This window comes from Elaeis guineensis, chromosome 3 (assembly GCF_000442705.2).
Source record: "Elaeis guineensis isolate ETL-2024a chromosome 3, EG11, whole genome shotgun sequence".
Lineage (NCBI taxonomy): Eukaryota > Viridiplantae > Streptophyta > Magnoliopsida > Arecales > Arecaceae > Elaeis > Elaeis guineensis.
In genome coordinates this window covers 92,541,386-92,560,880 of record NC_025995.2, presented here as the reverse complement: position 1 = coordinate 92,560,880, position 19,495 = coordinate 92,541,386, and the positions used below count along the sequence as shown (strand labels likewise).

The window sequence follows — 19,495 nt, the reverse complement described above, 5'->3', positions numbered from 1 at the left end:
AGAGACTATACCGTTGTCCTTAAGATATCTCAAAAATTTTTGACTAAGATATTCACCTCCTCGATCAGATCGAAGAATGGGTTTACTGGTTTATTTTTCTACCTCATGTCTGAATTTCTTGAATGTTTCAAAGGCCTCAGGCTTGTGTTTCATCAGATACACATATCTGTATCTAGACAAATCATTGGTAAAAGCAATGAAGTAGGCATAATCATTCCTGATTACATATCAAATGTTCCACATACGTCAATGTGTATCAGGGCTAGGAACTCCGTGGTCTTTGCCTTATGTCCTACAAAGAGTAACTTGACCATCTTTTCTCGAAGACAAGATTCACAGGCTGGATATGACTCTGGGTTAAGAGAGCCAAGGATCCCATCCTTTTTCAGTCAGTTTATTCTGTCCTCTCCAATATGGCCTAGTCTATGGTGCCATAAGTACTTCTGGTTAATTTCATCTCTGGATCTCTTTTAGCCTACGGCACTCACTATTTGCTCATTTAAGTTCACATTTGCATCAATATGCATGTGATAAAGACTGTCAATTAAAAAATCTCGTACAACTAATTTATTTCATAAATAAATGAAACAAAAGTCTTTATTGAAACTAATTTCAAAACTTTCTATGCTAGCACAGACACGAAAATTAAATTTTGACTAGCTACAGGAACATAATAACAGTCCTTCAAATTTAATTTAATGTCAGACGATAATCGAAGAGAATATGTGCCAACGACTTCTGCAGTAATTTTTGCTCCATTGCCAACTTGAAGGATCATGTCATCTTTCCTCAACCTCCTATTTTCTATTAGACCCTGCATTGAGGTAAATATATGAACACTCGAGGCAGAGTCTAATATTCAATTAGAAGTAGAAAAAATCATAAGATTAGATTTAATTACGAGCATACCTTCTGAAGGTTTATCACATATTTTGATCTTTAGGCTCTCCAGATAAAGTGGACAGTTTCTTCTCTAATGGCCTTCAACATCACAGTGGAAACATTTTTTCTTTGCTTCGATCTTCTTAGGAACTTCTTTCTTTGGTCTGTTCTCCCTCTCCGCTTCTTAGCAGATTTAACCTTCTTCTTTTCAGTAGACTTTCTTTTGAAAGAAGTCTGCTCTACAGTGAGAATAGTGCCCCTTGAACTCTTCAAGGTTCCTTCCGTAGTGACCAACATATTGATCAATTTGGGTATAGTGCAATCGAGCTTGTTCATATGAAAATTTATAATAAATTAACTATATAAACTCGTAAGGGACTGAAGGATCAAATTCATTTACAATTCCTTTTACATTTCAATCCTGAGCTTTCCAAGCTCCTCAATGTCCTTGATCACTGTCATACAGTATTCATGGACAGACTGTCCTTCATGCATCTTCAAATTAAAGAGTCTCTTGGATACTTCGAAGCACGCTGTACGGCTCTACTCACCATACAACTCTTACAGGTGAGTGATCATAGCTCTGACAGTGGGCATATGCTTATGCTGGCTTTACAACTGGTTTGACATGGATGCCAGCATATAGCACTTGATCCGACTGTCTTTATCCGTCCACTTCTCAAAAGCAGCCATTTGCTCAGCAGTAGGACGGTTTGGTAATACTATGAATTTCTGATCGAGTACATAACTTAACTTTTTTAAGGTCAGGACAATCCTGAGATTTCTGAGCCAGTCTTTGTAATTTATACCAGTCAAACGATTGATTTTAAAGATGCGGGCTAGAGGGTTTGAGGCTGACATGGTTTAACTGCGAGAGTATATATTCAAATTAGACTTTTGTACTTAATGTTATATTTGCTTCTAGAGACTTTGAGATACAAACAATGACTCTCACTAATTTTTTGAATTCCTCCACTCTTCGGATGGAAACAAAAATTCTAACGCGATAAAAGATTTCTAGTGGTGCTGTGGTTTCATCGATGCCATGCACCTCACCTAACAGTTATTGGTAACATGTACATCGATGCATCCACACTTTTTAGTTAAGTCTGACCCACCGTTTATAAGCAAGTGCAAGACCGTCATTGGATTCCTCACATAACAGTTATTGGGCCCAACCCCATCCTTACCTTGAAGCAACTCTTTGCTAATAGAGTGGTTGCGTGTTCCTGATGCAACTGAACCACTGTGATCAATCGAGAACAATCAACATCGGTAGCACGCCCGCATATCTATAATGGTGGAAGACCTATGGACTTAATATTTGTGGAGAGATTTAGGTTTAGGTCTCATCTAATCAGTCATCATATGATCGATCTAATTGGCATGGGCTAAACCAAACCGCTAAGCAACCTTGTTCAAGACCCAATCTTTTAAATTGGCCTGATAAGTGGAGATCAGTGGGGGTCCCCCCGTTACTTTTCTTAGACACCAATAAATTGACTAGGTAAACGAACAAAACTAATTAAATAACCATGTCTCAATTACTTGCCTTAGATACCAATAGGTCAATTGATCCAAACAAATTAACTCAAACGAATCGGATTCAAACCATCGAGCCAAATTAGATCTTTAGATTAATCGATTCTACATATGAAACTCAATCAATTTGATCAACAATAATTGTATCATCATATAACTTAATTAATCTAATCTACATCAATACTTGACTCAGTTTGATCAATTATTTAATCGAATTAGACCCATATGATTCAAATCAAAAATCTTAGATGTAATCCTATTACATGACCTAATTTTTGATTTTTTTATAACCAAAATCTTCATGCACAAATATAAATTTTAGATTCTAAAATCAAATTTTAGATCTAAATTTTTTGCATAAAAATAAGTTTTAAATCATGAAAATAATTTTTAAATTTAACATACAAATATATATCTCATATATACATATAAAATTTAGATCTAAATAAAATTTAGATCAACAACATGATATCATATATCTCATATACTAATCATGGATCATATTGAAAGTAATTTTATGACCTAAACATGCAATCACATATCTCATATATGAATTATGAATTAGATCATATAAAATTTCAGATTATGCATGCATCTACATATCATATGAACATGAACTAAAAACCGTTCTAAATCAAAATTCAGATCTATGCATGCTTTCACATATCAACTACATGCTCTAAAATCAAATTTAAAATTAAATTTTAGATTCAAAGATTCATCTATACATCTCATATATAAAAAAAATTATATTTTGAAATTTTTTTCAAAACATGTATGTTAATATTCGATATATGAAACCTGTGGCTCTGATACCACTGTTGGAATTCGAGGTTTGGGACATGCATGTATGTTTCAAAATTTTATTTTCTAAATACTATAGTAGAATATAAGGTTAAAATACTTTTAATCTGAATCATGCATGTATAAAAATATAAAACTAGAAGGATCTAGTTCATATGCTGAAATTGATATATACTGAAATTCAGATTGTAATCAAATCGCATACCTGTTTCATAATCTCTTTCTTCAAATATGGATATGAAAGAGAAATTTTTTTTTCTAACTGTATAAGTGTCCGACCTTTACGGATATCCACTCGAAGTCAATCTGGAACAGTCTTCTTCAAGTTAAATTTTTTTCTTTAAGAAAATTCAGCCTGCTAAATCTGAACGAAGCCTGGATCGCGATCAATTCTTGATCTCTTTCCTTGATCTTCTTTTTCTCTTATTCTCTTACCTTTCTATCCTTGCTTGTGCTACTACTAAGGACAAGAACCAGCAAGATGGAATGCCCAACAGCTTTGGGCGTGAGGAAGAACTTGGGATGCCCTAAAGTGCTATGGCATGAAGACGCCCAAGGAAAAGAGAGGGAAAGAGGAAGAGAGGGCTGAGGGAATCTAAGAGGCATGGAGGACTACTGGTTTGAATGCTCTAGGAACCTTAGAGGAGGTCCCTTTAAATAGGTAAAAAGATTGAATCTTATTCAATCTCATAATACAAGTCCTATTTGCATTAGGTTTTCTAATAACTTAAGTTATTCAACTTCCATTAGGAATCTATTAGGTGCCAACTCTTGGAGCCCTTGCACCTATTAATTCACACCCTCTTTTGCACCCAAGGGATGTCCTATATGAAATCAAAAGACCCTTTAATCACGGGACACGTCCAATTTGATCTAATCAAGGTGGTGCCCCATAATAACTATCAAAGAATATTAATTAGGAACTTGCACCCTAATTCAATTGGCCCAAAATCTTAGACACTCAACAATTAGAGTTCAATGAATCTAATTCATTTAGATTATTAATAGATAATTAAGTTTAAATTATCTTATCAAATAAAAAATTAAATGAAAGAGAAAATTGGGTCCAACCATGTGCTAGCAAGGTTATCTTGAATCAATCGCATTTCTCTAAACTCAATAATACTTCATAAGCTCAATTGCTAATTCCAGACTTAATTTTTTGTTGTGTAACCCCATAGATTAATTCTATCTGATAGTGAGATATACAATGATCTCTATCAAAATATCATTGAAACTCTATTCAATAGATCAAATAATTTTTTTCTGACTCATCAAAGATTATGATCCAAAATAATCCTGATGAGCTCTCACAATCCACCAGTGACATCTAGCAGTATGTAGTAATAACCCAATAGAATCAAAATGAATCTCAAAATATAGTTAACATATGATTCAGTCCCTCTATCATAAGTTCAACTAGATGGCAGGTCATAGATAAATCGTCAAACCTCAACATCAGTCATATGATAGATTTGATTAGCTCAAGTTCAATTATGATTTCTATGAAAATTTTTTTCCATCAATCACACTGTTGTGGATACAGACTCTTGGACTTAGCCTCTCAAATCTCATAGGACTACTCCTTTCTATCAAGATCGATAGATCCTATCTTGATGCGCATCCTACTTCTACAGTGGATCAACTATCGCCAACATTCACTACAAGGCTCATTAAGACCTATATTTATATGTTAATCAAACTCCAGCAGTCTCATTATGAGTAGTAATACCATCTCAGATCAAAAGATCAGTCACACAACTACAGCACTGAGATAATCACTAATGATTGAATAAAAATTCAAGTGATCTCTCATATGGTCATGCTCAGTACTAGTTATTCTCTAACAACTATCCACACTCGTCATCCAGTGTCTCTACACTGTAGACTAGAGACTCATCTATCTCAAAGAAAATGATCTGTGAACCGATCTATCTGGATCAATCACCATGCTCAAGATGATTTTATGATCGGAAGTATTTAAAATTAAATACATATCTCTGATTCTCAACTCTTTGAGAATATATATCGAAAGCTAATTTCATAAACGATTCAAACACATCACACTTGAATAAAATATAAACTTATCTTTTTATTAATCATAATTAATATATTAAATATAAAATTATATCTTAGATTTATTACAATGTGTCAGTCATATTGGCTTCTAAGACATACATCTAATATTATTGGCCAGCAAGAATATGGTGCAGCTGATTGTCTATATGGGGTAAAACCATCAGTACATAAGTCTAACCTAACATTTCGTGGTTCAGTTGCAAAATCAGAATACGTTTGATTAAAGTGTTTCCAAGCTTCTCCATCTGATGGGTGACACAACACTCCTTACTCCAGTCTATTCTCATAGTGCCATCTCATGTGTGGAGCAGAACTTATAGAAGCATACAATCTCTTTAACCTAGGAAGAGGGATAAATAATATTCTTTTCATGAAGATCTCTTTATATTATCTGTTAACAATCTTCTATGTTTTATAATGAGCTGTACCATAAAATTTACATTCCTTATCTTTTTTATTTTCAACATAATATAATATACAACCATTAATACAACAGTCTATTTTTTGAGCAGTGAGATCAAGTTTGGATATTAATTTTTTTGTTCTATAGAAATCTTGAGAGATTACATTATCAAGAGGATGTGTCTCTTTCATAAGTCCAACTATTTGATCAAAAGATCTTTGAAAAATATTTTTCTTCGATTTGATACTTAATAATTAATAGCAATAGATAATTTAGAGTGATCATTATATCCCGACCACAATAGTTGCTGAACTGCATGTAATATATCATAAAATTTTTAAGCATCCATATTTGGAGACTTCTCCACATTTTATTCATAATGAAACCCAAACTCTGGACCAATAGCATCGAAAATCATGTCTCGATATTTATTCAACTATTCATCATTATCCAATTGTGAACTATTAGAAGTACTTGAATGCATATCAAATATCCCACCCATATGAGGATCACTCTCTCCATGTGACGTCTAATATCAATAATTAGGCACAAACCCTTTTTTATAAAGATCAACCTTCACTTCATCAGGACTTAAGTACTTTTGATTTTTGCACTTGAAATAAGGATATCTAATTTTTCCATGGCTCTCAAAATATGACTGTTGGCATGCAAAAAAAATAAATTCTTTCATCCCTCTTAAGAAATATCAGTATATCCCTTTCGACCCAATAAAAATCTATTATACATCCAACTACGATGATGATGAATGTCCATATTCTGCAGCATAACAAAATATAATCATACAATTACAATATTCACAAAATGCATAATATTCAAAATTAGACTTCATGCCAAACTCTATTGGTGCCGGACCCCAAATGCATAAAAAAAGAAATAAATGACAACCATATTAATAATTTGAAAGTATACAATCAGTTTATAACATCAGAATTTTGATTATAATCTAGAAAATTTAACCAATTTGGGAAAACAAAAAAGAAAGCAAGAGAATAAGAGAGAGAAGAATATACCTCAGAGATCGGTGGTCACTTTCTAATGATAAATGGGAGGGGATCGAGAAGGGTTAGTGTGAGAGTTTGAGGAGCAGAGAAAAAGATCGAGAACGGAGGGCCCGCAGAGGGGGGACCAAAGGAGATCGAAAGAGGGGAGAGGTCGATGGTGTCGCCGACGAGGGGAGAGAAGACTGTCAGTTGGACCGTGGGGGGTGGGGGGTGTGGCGGTTAGGGTTCTAGAGGCTTCGAATGGGGGGCAGTCAGGGGCGGGGTGGGGGCAGCGCAGTGCGAGGGGAAAACAGAGGAAATCGAGAGAGGAGAGAGGTTGCTGGTGTCGCCGATGAGGAGAGGAAAGACTGTCGATCGAGCTAGGGGGTTAGGGGGTGCGATGGCTAGGGTTCGAGGGGCATTGAACGAGGGGCCGGGCAGGGGTGGGGGCGGCACAGTGTGGGTGGAAAAATAAAGGAGATCGAGAGAGGGGATAGGTCACTGGTACCGCAGCGAGGGAGAGAAGGTTGTCGGCCAAGTCGGGGGGGTAGGGAGTGCGACGGCTAGGGTTCGAGAAGCTTCAAACGAACGGCTAGTCGGGTTGAGGGGATCCAAGAGGGGAGAGGTCGCTGGTATTGCCGATGAGAGGAAAGAAGGCTGTCAGTCAGGTTGAGGGGGGTTGGGGGGTGCGGCGGCTAAGGTTCGATCAAGAGGGTTGGAACGAGGGGCCGGTTGGCGTTTAAGTACCCCGATTTAGCAATCGATAAATTGATCGCTAATTTGCATGAATTTTGACTAATATTCGATCGCTAAACAGTCGAAATATCAGTTACAAAAAAAAAAATATTTTTTAAAAAAAGCATTTACAATATAATGAAAAATTAGTTGTTTTGAATTTAAAATATTTTTTAAAAATTATTTTTATTTAAATTAGTTGGAACGGGAGGCCGGTTGGGGTTATGTGCCAATTTTTTTTTCAAAATTTAAATTTGCAATGAAAAAATTGGTTGCAAAAAAATAAAAAAGGTTTATGTAACCGAAAAATTGGTTGCAAATATTTCTTCAAATTAAAAAAAATAATTGAAATGTTTTGCAAATGATTTTTTGGTTGTAAAGTACTAAAATATTTTACAACCAAAAAATCAGTTGTAAATATATTTAAAGAATAAAAAAATAAAAAAATTTGTGATCGATTTTTTAGTTGAAAAATAATAAATTCATTTTGCAATCGAAAAAATCGATCATAAATTTTTTTCAAATTAAAAATAATAATTAAAATATTTTGTAATCAATTTTTTAATTGTAAAGTATTAAAATATTTTGCAATCAAAGAATCAGTTGTAAATATATTTAAAGAATAATAAAAATAAAAACCTTGTGATCGATTTTTCAGTTGCAAAATAATAAATTTATTTTGCAACCAAAAAATCAATCACAAAATTATTTAAAAATCTAATTAAATAATAAAAAAATATTTGTAATTGAATTTATGACTACAAATTTGTAAAAAATTAATATTTTTTAAATTTATTTTTATATTCTGATTTTCGGTTGCAAAATTGAGTGTAAAATTTTATGGCAAAAAATTTTGTAATCGATTTTGCAACTGATATTATCGATCGCTATATTAATATTTTTTTAATAATCAATCATAAATTTAATTCAAAAAATTTGATCGTAAAATCGATCAGCAAATTATTATTTTTTTATAGTGGATGGTATATCTGTATAGTTATCCGATCAAACTATAAATCTGTTCTCCTTTCCATCCCGTCGAGGGAAAGGAAGCACTCTCCGTCTCTTTGCTTTAATGCTTACGTTTGTCCGAATAAAAGGTATCTAAGTTTCGCAATAATCCTTGAGCCGCTAGGCCATTAAACTATGTTGGATACTCAAATGTTAGTGTAATGCCATGATGATGAACAAACCTAGATGATGGTTTCCCGCAAGACAGATGCAAGGTGATAACTTAGTTTTTGAAGTAGACCTATTTGTTCTACCAAAAAAAAAAAAAAGAAGAAGAAGAAGAAGAAGTAGACCCATTTGCCATGTATGATAGACTTTAAGATTTGCATGTATTTTATGATAACTTTTCAGCATGATACAACCATGCATGTTTTGTATAAATTCACAACTGTTATACGTCAGCAGTTTTATCAACTTTTGGATCTTCAACAATTGCTCAACTGCACCGATTCTTCTTCAACCACTGCACTCTGGTATTTGGGCTTTTACTCCTATCTTCTGCAGTTTCAACCCCATTTTATATGCCAGTACCTCCACTGCATGCATTATATGTCAGCAGGTCACTCAAACATTTGAGCCAGCAATTGCTCCTCTCACTTAATACTCGGCACCTTATGCGCCGCTTTTGAGTCTCGAGACTATAACTTCTGTTCTTTGCTCTATTTTGTCTGTTTTTGCTTAATTTCTGATGTAAATTTACGATGTCTTTCTTTCTTCTATTCTGTTCCCTTTTTTTTTTGGGGGGGGTAAACTGCTATTCTGTTCATTTGAACCCGTTGTACTACCCCAAAAAAAAAAAAAAGTATTGGAGAATCTAGGAGACCAACACCCTATTCCATTTGAGAATTCTATTTATTGTCAGGACAAGATCTTTTAAAGGGCAGTATTGGTATCTTAAGTCAACAGTATACAGGAACTTCTCATGCTGCAGTGTCGAAGTTAGCACACAGTATCAGACTTCATAGACAATGGCTTCATACTTATAATGCCTTCTTTGAGATCTTCATAGGAAAGGACCTCGGGACACCCATTATGTGCACATGATGGGGCCTGCAACCATTAATTCGGTGCGTTAATTGTCAGCAAACTCTATTATATGACAATTAATCTCGGGAGCTGTATCAATCCCTTCTCACCACATGGCAGAAGAATTATTCTTGGAGATAATGATAGGAAGCCTCCAGCATTCCCCATCTTATATAAACCATCACAGTAGCAATAATATCATCATTTTTTTTAAAAAAATTATCAAAAATAAAAACTTTAAAAATTTTATTTCTGTACTTAGGACCAACTTAAGGATGAGACTACTAAAGTGCTTGCTTTAGACCCCAAACTTCTCTACCATCCATCTCCACTGCATCCAACCATCACCTACGAAAGATAAATAGCGCCGGAGATGGGAGACGACGAGATGGGAACTACGAGATGGTGAGACGGGAACCACGAGATGGCGAGACGGGAGTCATCACCCATAACATCTATTAGGGCCGTCTTCTTGCCGAAGATGGCAAGATGGAAGTCACGGCCTCACAGGACTTGAGAGTGGTTCTTGGTGAGGAGGCGGAGAGCGGCGGCGGGGAGAAGAGCGAGTGCTGTCGGGGCTACGGATGAAGAAGTCGGCAATCCGAGTGGTGAGGTCGTTGGAGAGCTTGCAGAGAGAGGCCTCAAAACAGGCCAAGGTGACACTGACGAAGAGGCCATCGGAGGCACCGACGGCACCACCGTCGATGGAGAGGATGTGGATCCATCCGACGGCAGTGGTTTGGCTTGAGGGGCATCTTCTGATCTCCGATGACAGACATTCCATGCTTAGGGGAGTCTTCATGGCGGCGGAGTTTCAGGCTTCCGACGGTAGGAGAGTTTCGAGCTTCTAGCGGCTGAGTGGTGGCAAGGAAGGTGAAGGATGCGACGGTTAGTTTTTAGCTTTAGGCCACCCTATGTGTTAAGCCACCCATGCTCATACTGCCTAAAAATAATTCTAAATAGATGAGTTTTTTTCTTATAGATAATATTTATTAATAAAATAAAAAAAATCTTATCCATCCATAAGATAGATAAACATTTTTCCATCAACTTAAAAATAATATTTTATTTTATTACTAAAATCTTTAATACTATAATAACAATATAATATATATTATATTATTATATAATATGATATAATATAATATATATTATTGATGTATATTATATATTATTACATATTATATACAATAATATATTATTATCAAATAATATTATATTAATTTTATATTATAATATAATATAATTATTTAGACAATAATATTTACATAACAAAAGATATTACAGAAAGTATTGGTGGATCATAGCAACCAATTTAGTAGTGCAAAATAATCTGGATAATAAATGCTGGAGCCATTTGCAATACATAATAAATTATTTTTTTATTTACGTATTATCCAAAAATATTTATCTAAAAAAATATATTTTTAGATAATTTTTTACTCACTAAAAAATGGTTGCTAAGGATGATTCTCTTGGGCTGTATAATTTATTCCTCCTCGTTGCCTCACCAAGGCATTTGGTTGGCAGCCGCATAAAGTGGGAAGCAGACACTTGTTATCATCTTTACCATACTGGAAGGAGAAGAAAGTAGTCGTGGCGTTTGGTATTTTGCGGCTCTGACCTTACGGCCTCTCGAGGAATCTGGAAAGAATGAGAGAGAGAGAGAGGGAGACGCATCTAACAATCCAGAATTCAAACATAGCTTCTGGGTTTAAGCTTTAATGACATCATTATCAAAGGAACGTGGTGGCCACAAGGTCCAACATCCGTGTCACCGTCATGCACTTAATATTAATAGATTTCGTAACAATAGATTAATAGAGAGTTCATTGAACTTAGTCTAAGGGCTGAAAATGGTCAAAGTAAAATTTTGCGTAGATATACCAGCGAGAGAGACTTTTTGTCTCCACACGCTTCCCTTTGTCCTATAAATATTCTATCATATAGATTTTTTTTTTTTTTTGGTGAAATCTATCATATAGAGTCGGTGCATACCTTAGCTGAAAAAAAAGGGTCGGTTAGGTCCCATTCGATCAACCATAACATGAACCCACTCATCCACTCGGGCATGGTGATTGATGGTGAAATCTCTATGATTATCATGGTCATCACTTGCTTTTCGTGAGTATAACTTCTGTTCTAGAGCCTGGGATATAATCCAATGAACCTTATTGACCTAAAAAAAAATGCTGAAAACTTTTTTACTCTGATGTGAATTCGTAAAAATCTATCTGAAATAATCTCTCTTCACCTAAACCAACCCAGCACAACTCGACATTAACTTACCCTGCCCAAACTTACCTGGACTTGGGCTCAAAGTTGTGTAAGAGAGTGGTCCATAGAGTGCATGGATTTTATAGGAGGAATCTGCCAAGTGCTCCTTTACCGGATGTTACGAAACCGTCCACATAGAAATGGAAAAAGTCTTTCAGTTGCAACTACTTTTGGTCTGTGCAAGCAAACAGCTCTACATTGTTGCCGACTTTTTCAGATCTCTATCTTATGTTCATACTTTTTAGGTGCACAACATGGTTGGATCAATGATAAGAAGCGTGTACCCCCACCTCAAAATAAAGCAGCATTCTATTGCAGCTTAGATGGGAAAATTTGTCCTACATCCTCCTAAATGACATGCACCCACGTCACCACCATTTCAACTAAAGACAAGGACATGACATGATGAATGATCCTATCTCGATTATAGCCAACCACTATGATTCTCCCATATTTTGACTTGCATGATCACAAAAGAGCATAGTATTGGATCGGTATCGATGAACCAAGTCAATGTTGTGCTCCAACCAACTCCAATATTACACCCATATATATATATATATAATAAATATAAAAAAAAAAAAAAAAAAAAAAAAAAATATATATATATATACATCAATCCTAGCCCAATCAAATTTCACCCTATGTACACGAACTAGCCAAGCTCGAAATCAATTTGATGTTTGGAGTTTCAACTTGTTAATTAGACCTAGCCTAAGTCCTGAGTTTGATACCCCATCAAACTTCCAAATATCACAATGGCACTTTGTAAATGTAGGCTTGCATTATTATCGTAGCGTTACAATGATGCCAATAGCACGTCATCATTCGCGAGACGTACGTGGCATCGTCAGATCCTTACACAACTATAGTTTCGGGGGCACCGAAACCAAGTTGGCCCATTTGTCCACAGCCGACGGGGGCCCACGTACCCTTGTCTCTTTGCTCTCCCCCTCCTTCCAGATTCCATGCATGAACCTCCTTTTTTTGCTACGTCCTTTGCCGACCCCAGTGCCTTTTATTTTCTCTTCAGGTCCTTCCCTTGGGATATCCGAGGTAAATCTCCATATCCAACAGTAACCTCCATCTCTCTCTTATTTACTCAGTAGTAATCATTTTACTGTAGATGGAGGAAGGGTGAGAAGGTTACGTCGCGTTTGTTCTAGTGGAGGATTTAAATATAATAAGGCACTGCTGGCAATGTACCCGAAACCAATAAGATCCTATTTGCATGATTGCTATGGAGTTCTTTCCGGATGAAGGTGCAAGGGGTTGATTATTAAGCACTCCGAATGCGAGTGTAGGGTATTTTGTTGTCATGTATGATTTTTGAAAAAAAAAAGAGAAAAATTATGATGCAGCATATTGCTATGGTGTTTCTAGTGGTACAGATGATGGGTCACTGATTCTAGGTTTATACATGCATAAACCGAAAATGATAAAGAAATGTTGATTTTGCGACAAGCATCTAGTTGGTGAGAGTTGCTGGCATTAGCTTGTTAGTTTTGGAGTATTTGGCATAATTAGTAGTGCAAAGCTTGGCCTGTAATGTTCTATGCCAATCACATACTATATCAATATCAGTTGAATTGTAGATAATGCATGGAAACTAGTCCTTTTCAGTGTGCGTTGTTGGTTCCTATGCTATTTGTTGCAGCATAGTTGGAAACATAAAAGTTTCATATTTACAACACTTAATGTTTGCATAGTGTAGGAAAAGTTTTCTTTGAATCTATTTTTCTTATCATCATAGTAATTTTGAATGCGCTTGCATGAGAATAATAATTGGTATTTACTTCTAGTTATATAAAGAAAGAAATACAAAACAGAAAAATAATGAAAATACAAGTGACAGCAAATGTTTATAACTCCGGGCACGATGCAACATTTATATCTAATATTTTGTTACTCCTTTGAATGTATGGAACATGCCTTCACCATCATGTTTAACATGATGGCATATTAACTCCATAACATATTTTATCCTATATATAGCTAAGTTATTTTTCAGCAATTATGTTATGTGCTCATCAATTTTCAAAAAAAAAAAAAAAAGACTTGAAATTACTATAGCCTAAAGGATGCTTTATGCAAAACCTACTCAACAATCAATTGCAGGTGTGACTGGCCATTCATTCAAGTTAGGTGATATAGTTCAATGAACAAAGGACATGGTGATCTAAAAATACATCTAGTCCTATATTTTAGGCCTTAAAGTGACCCATCCTTTGCAAGTTGGATGAGGCAGATCCGCACCACATCACCAATTGCTTAGAAGCAACAATAATTTTAGGGTCCCTAAATCATAGCATCTATTTAATGATGTCATTCCCAGGAGTCCTAGATTTTCTACATCCGAGAAATTAGGTGAAAGGACAAAACCTCTAAAATATTAAAAGAAAAAGACAGATACGATGGTGCCCGCCCGCATTCTAGCCCAACCACTGACCTTGATCCTAACGAATAGGTATTCATGTAATTTTAAACCTGTAAGTAGACTACAACAGTATTTTTGCTAACTAGCTCCTTCTTACCATCCAAATACCATATCGTGCTTATGTTTTTCAATAACCAAGCTAAGGAATTTTTTTTTTATATGTATAGATATTACGAAAAAATTAAATAATTTTTTTATTAACCAATTTATCAATATAAATTAATAATATTTATTTATAAAATAAAAAAAATATTTATTTAATAAAAATTAAATTATTTTTTATCAATCATTGAAACAAATATACATTGTTATTCTAAAAATATCCCATCCATTACTTCCGATGTCCCCTCATTCAATCTTCAACCATTCAATTATTTATTTTTTTCAAATTTAAAAAAATATAAAAAAATATTATAAAAATTTTAAATAAATTTTACTAATTTATTCAAAAAAATAATAATATAAAATAATATAAATAATAAATTTGAAGTTATTTTTTTCATGAAAAATATTTATCTATAAAAATAAAATTTTCAGATTTTTTTTAAATATCCATAAATTTTCTCATTTATTTATGAGATTTATTCAAAAAATTCATTAAATACTTCACATTTTCTCACCTAAATACAAGTCCCTATCCCTCCTTCCCTTCTTTGTAAAACCATCAGCATAAAACCCCCACCCCCAAGCCTTTGCAAGCCCCTCACACCAGAAGCCGTGGCTTCTGAAAACTCTCCAAAACTTTCCTCTCTCTCCAATTTTCTTCTACTGCTTCCAGAAAGAAAGAAGTTTTTTAGCGCGTTGAGATGTGTGGAGGAGCGATCATCTCCGACTTCATACCCTCTGGGAGGTCCCAGAGGGTGACCGCCGGTCGTCCCTGGCCGGATCTCAAGAAGGCCGGCGCGAAGAAAAAGAGCAGGGGCAAGCGCCAGCCCGTGGTGCGCATCGACGACGACTTCGAGGCCGACTTCCAGGAGTTCAACGATGAGTCGTCGGACTCCGAGGTGGACGCCGAGGCGGAGCTCGTCGACGTCAAGCCCTTTGCCTTCCCACCCAGAACCCCATTCTCCCGAGGTATCCAGATTAAAAAGATAGGATTTTTACCATTCTTTTGGTAGAAAGCTGCGATTTTTTCCCGGATTTTGAGAAATGGAGGGCTACAATTTAGAAAATGGAAGCGATCGGCTTATATTCTTGGCGTTCGAGTTGTTTCTTTTGGCCTGATGTAATCTCTTCTGCTTTATTTGATGGGTGAATGCGATTTCTTTGGATTAGGTTATGTTCTTTGGTATCGGATGTTTCTTAGGCTAATCGGAAGAAAAGGATCAAATGATTCTCTTTCATCCTAGGTACCCAGACGAAAAGATTGGATTTTTACTATTACTTTCGTTGAGGGTGTGCTTTACCCCGGGCTTTTAAGAGATCGAGCGCTGAAAATTTTTGTAACGTAAATAATGTGTTTATTTTTCTTTGGTTTTGAATCCTTTTTTTTCATTTTAATCTTCTATTGTTTTAGTTGGTCGGTTGTTAGGGATGAGTTATAGTCGAAGTTGATCGAAATAAAAATAAAATAATTCTCGTCTACCAGTGGCATCCAAATGGAGAAAATGGGTTTTTTTTTTCCTTTTTCTTAAAAGCTGCCATCCTTTTTCCCGGGCTTTAAAAATTATATATTAAAAATTAGAGAAGGAGATGGTATTTTTATTTAGAATTGAGCCATTTTCTTTTGTTTCATCATGATCTTCCCGACATAATTGTCGAAACGTGATTTCTACTAATAGGATTTTGTCTTGGTTTCATTTGAAACCCAAAAAGAAAAGAAGGAAAAAAGAATATGGTTTTCTGCTCCCCCTTTCTCTTTAGTTTAATATTTACCAAAAAAAAAAAAAAAATCTGCATCCTCTCCTGTCATCCGTTCTCAAGGTTCCTACCTCCTGGTGCCTGTATGCGGAGAAATTTTTCCCATAAAGTTAATTGGAATGGATTTTCTTCATAAAAATGTTGGAGCTTCTATTTTTGTTCATGTTTATTTGCAGTTGGGTAAATGATTTCTGTTATTCTTTCTCCCTTTACTTTTATCAAGAATTGGAAGGATTTTTTCTCCTTTCTCACAATAGACATGGGGTTTCATTTAAAAAAATTTGCGAGTCTTTGTGGAATCTGCCATCTCAATCCCTTTATTTCTTGTAAGAGTTTATTTTATAAATTAGCATTGGGGATCTTTGTTGGGGCAGTTGTTATAGTTTGTTGTTCTCAGATCTTCCACAATATTCAAAGGGCTTTCACGATTCCTACTTCTCCATTAAATGATTTTTTAGGTTATAACTGGAATTTGCATTTCTCCATTATCGATATATCATTCTTTTCAAATCCTAAAAATAATTAATTTACCATGTTAACTTTCTGTGATGCATTTATATATATTGTGTTATATTCTTGTCATGACATTACTATTTTTTCTGGTTCTACAATTTCCCCTCTCTTTTCTTCTTCACCTTCTCCTTCTTGGATGTCGCGTAAGATACTACCTTTTGAATGCTCCTCATTCGTGATCATTATATCAATTCTGGCTCTGCAGCACCTAGATAAATTTCTGTTTCCTCGAGCTTTGTTACCATTTAGGTTTTTATCCACTATTTTGCTTCTCAACATTTTGATGTTGCAGTTTCTGTTGTTAAATAATGTTCCTAGATTTAGACTGTGAATTTTTGGAAGAGCCATGAGATGGAAATTTAGGTCTGCTGTGAGATGATATCTGGTATTTATGGAGTTAAGTTTGGACTCCCATCCTTTTGCTGGGAATGCTGAATCATCATAACAAATCAATGCAAACTATCTGTATCTTGTTGACTGTTAGAACATAGAAGTTGTGTTCAGAAAATTATTTCCAGATCTGTTTGTTACACACATTAAAGAGATAGCAGGGATTAATGGAGATCACATGCATATTTCTCGTTATAGATCGATGAAGGTCACTTTTCTTTCTATAATCTATTTAGAATTTTAGACCAGATGTGTAGCGAATGGATTCATAATCATGAGGGAAACAGACTTAAAAGAGATGAATCAATTACATTAGTGAACTAGTCCAAGTTGTTTTTTTGTGGTTATGGGGAAAGTAAAGGTAAAAACTGTTTCTTAATGTTGATATTTGTCCCATAACTTGTTTCTTAACAATGCATGGGTCTCAAAATGAAATGTTCCACTTGAAGTAGATGTTTTCAAATTATATGGCAACATCAGAGAGTCGGTCCTGGTTTCTTGAGCTAAAACTCTGACCAGATTGATTTCTAGGTTTGATGGGAGGGTTAGGAGTTCCAAACCAATTTTATAGGAATAACATCTCAGTGGTAGCTGGTTGTTTAACTTTGTTCAATTTTTCCATGGAGCTCGGAGCTCTCTTGACTTAGAGTTGTGGTTCACAGCTGATCTCATTTCAACAATAGAAGGCCCAGGATGATATAGATGATGTTCCAGTGAAAGCAAAGGTTACAATAGATTTTATTTTTTCAATCTATTTTTTAACTAGTAGCATTAATGTTTTGATTATTTTTATTTTTATTTTTTTTTGCCCTTTCAACAATAATAAAGGGTAAAATAAGAAGGAAGACAAGCATCATCTATGGATGCATACAACATGTTTTCTCCATCACCATGTAGTTTTGCCTTTTCAACTTTTCATTAATTGTTAAACACAGAGCAGTCACAACATATTCAAGTCTTGACCCAAAAAAAAAGAAAAAGAAAAAGATTTTTTTTTTCCTACTCTTGGTTGGGATATTCTGATTGTCTCATTTTCTAGTGCAAAAAATTGTACTTGGGCAAGTTGTGACTACCGTTGGTAATTTTCTAATTTCTTATTGTGGACTAAATGTAGTTTTGAATGCTTCGTCTCTTAAATTTTTTTTTTCCCAGTGAAAAAGATATCCAACTACTAAAAGGCGATTTGTTTCTTATTCCAAGTCTTTTATTCATATGCTATATTTATTTTATGTGGTCCACAGATGGATCAACCATTCTGAAGCCTGTAGAGTATGATGGAACCCTGTCTAAGTCAGGTAAAAGAAAGAGAAAGAATCAGTATAGGGGAATCCGTCAACGTCCTTGGGGTAAGTGGGCAGCTGAAATTAGAGATCCTCGTAAGGGAGTTCGTGTTTGGCTTGGAACATTTAACACTGCTGAAGAAGCTGCAAGGGCCTACGATGCAGAAGCACGCAAGATCCGTGGCAAGAAAGCGAAGGTGAACTTCCCTGATGAGGTATGCGCAAGTGCTCAAAAGTGCATCCAGAAAGCAACTGCCCCAAGAGCACCCAAACCAGACCAACCGAGAATTTTAAGTTTAGCCAGTCATTCGGTTACTTGGGTGAACCAGATCAAGATTTCTACTCTGTCTTTGACCTCATCGAGGAGAAGCAGCCCATTAAGCAAGCTGAGAACCTGAGTGCCTTCCCTGCAATAAAACCTGTTGTTCCTACTGAGGGACCTGGGATGAATTTATACTCTGATCAGGGAAGTAACTCTTTTGGTGGTTCAGACTTTGGATGGGAACGTGAGGCTAAGACTCCTGAGATCACATCAGTTCCTGTTCACATACCCACCATCATTGAAGGTGAGCAATCTGCATTCCTGGAAGATGGCAGCCCACCACAGAAGAAACTCAAGAACTATGCTAGCGAGGTGGTGCCACCTGCAGAGGAGAATACTGCGGCAAAACTATCTGAAGATTTGTCTGTTTTTGAACCATACATGAAGTTTCTTCAGATGCCTCATCTTGAGGGGAGCTCGGATGAGTCGATCAACAGCTTTCTCAGCAGCGACGTAACTCAGGATGTGAGTGATGTCGACCTCTGGAGCTTCGATGACCTGCTGCTGCCTGTGGAAAACAGCATTTACTGAGGGATCTCGGATTCTGGCAACTGGTGTTTTGTAAATGAAGATAAAAGTGTAAGCATTCGTATATATTTGTTAGGTTTGTTGATTTTATTTTCGTTTGCATGTTTATTTTTCTCTTCTTGAAAAGGAGCTCTATCTCCTGTTATTTTTGTTTCAGGAGTCATCTTGATGGAGGATATGGTGAAGCGGACATTGTCAGTTGTGCTTGGTTTGTGCTATCATCTATAGGTACTTAATTGTTGGTTTTAGTTCTGTTATCATGTGAACCGTTCCTGTTGGAGTACTGGACTTGGGTCTTTTATTATGTTGATGATATGATGGATAATGTTGAAACCTGTAAACTTTCTGCTTTGATTGTATGTTTGTCCGATGTTGCTAAGGAAGATGCTTGTGGACATGTTGGTA

General features: G+C 35.5%; 1 protein-coding gene across 1 annotated transcript; it reads left to right on the top strand.

Annotated features, from left to right (window-relative positions):
• The first annotated feature begins 14,869 nt into the window (after nt 1–14,869).
• LOC105041997 (ethylene-responsive transcription factor 1) lies at nt 14,870–19,495 on the top strand. The gene is given in 4 exon segments (XM_010919090.4): nt 14,870–15,271; nt 18,202–18,516; nt 18,519–19,141; nt 19,248–19,495. Coding segments are annotated over 3 exon segments (1,158 nt in total). The 5' UTR covers nt 14,870–15,003; the 3' UTR covers nt 19,094–19,141; nt 19,248–19,495.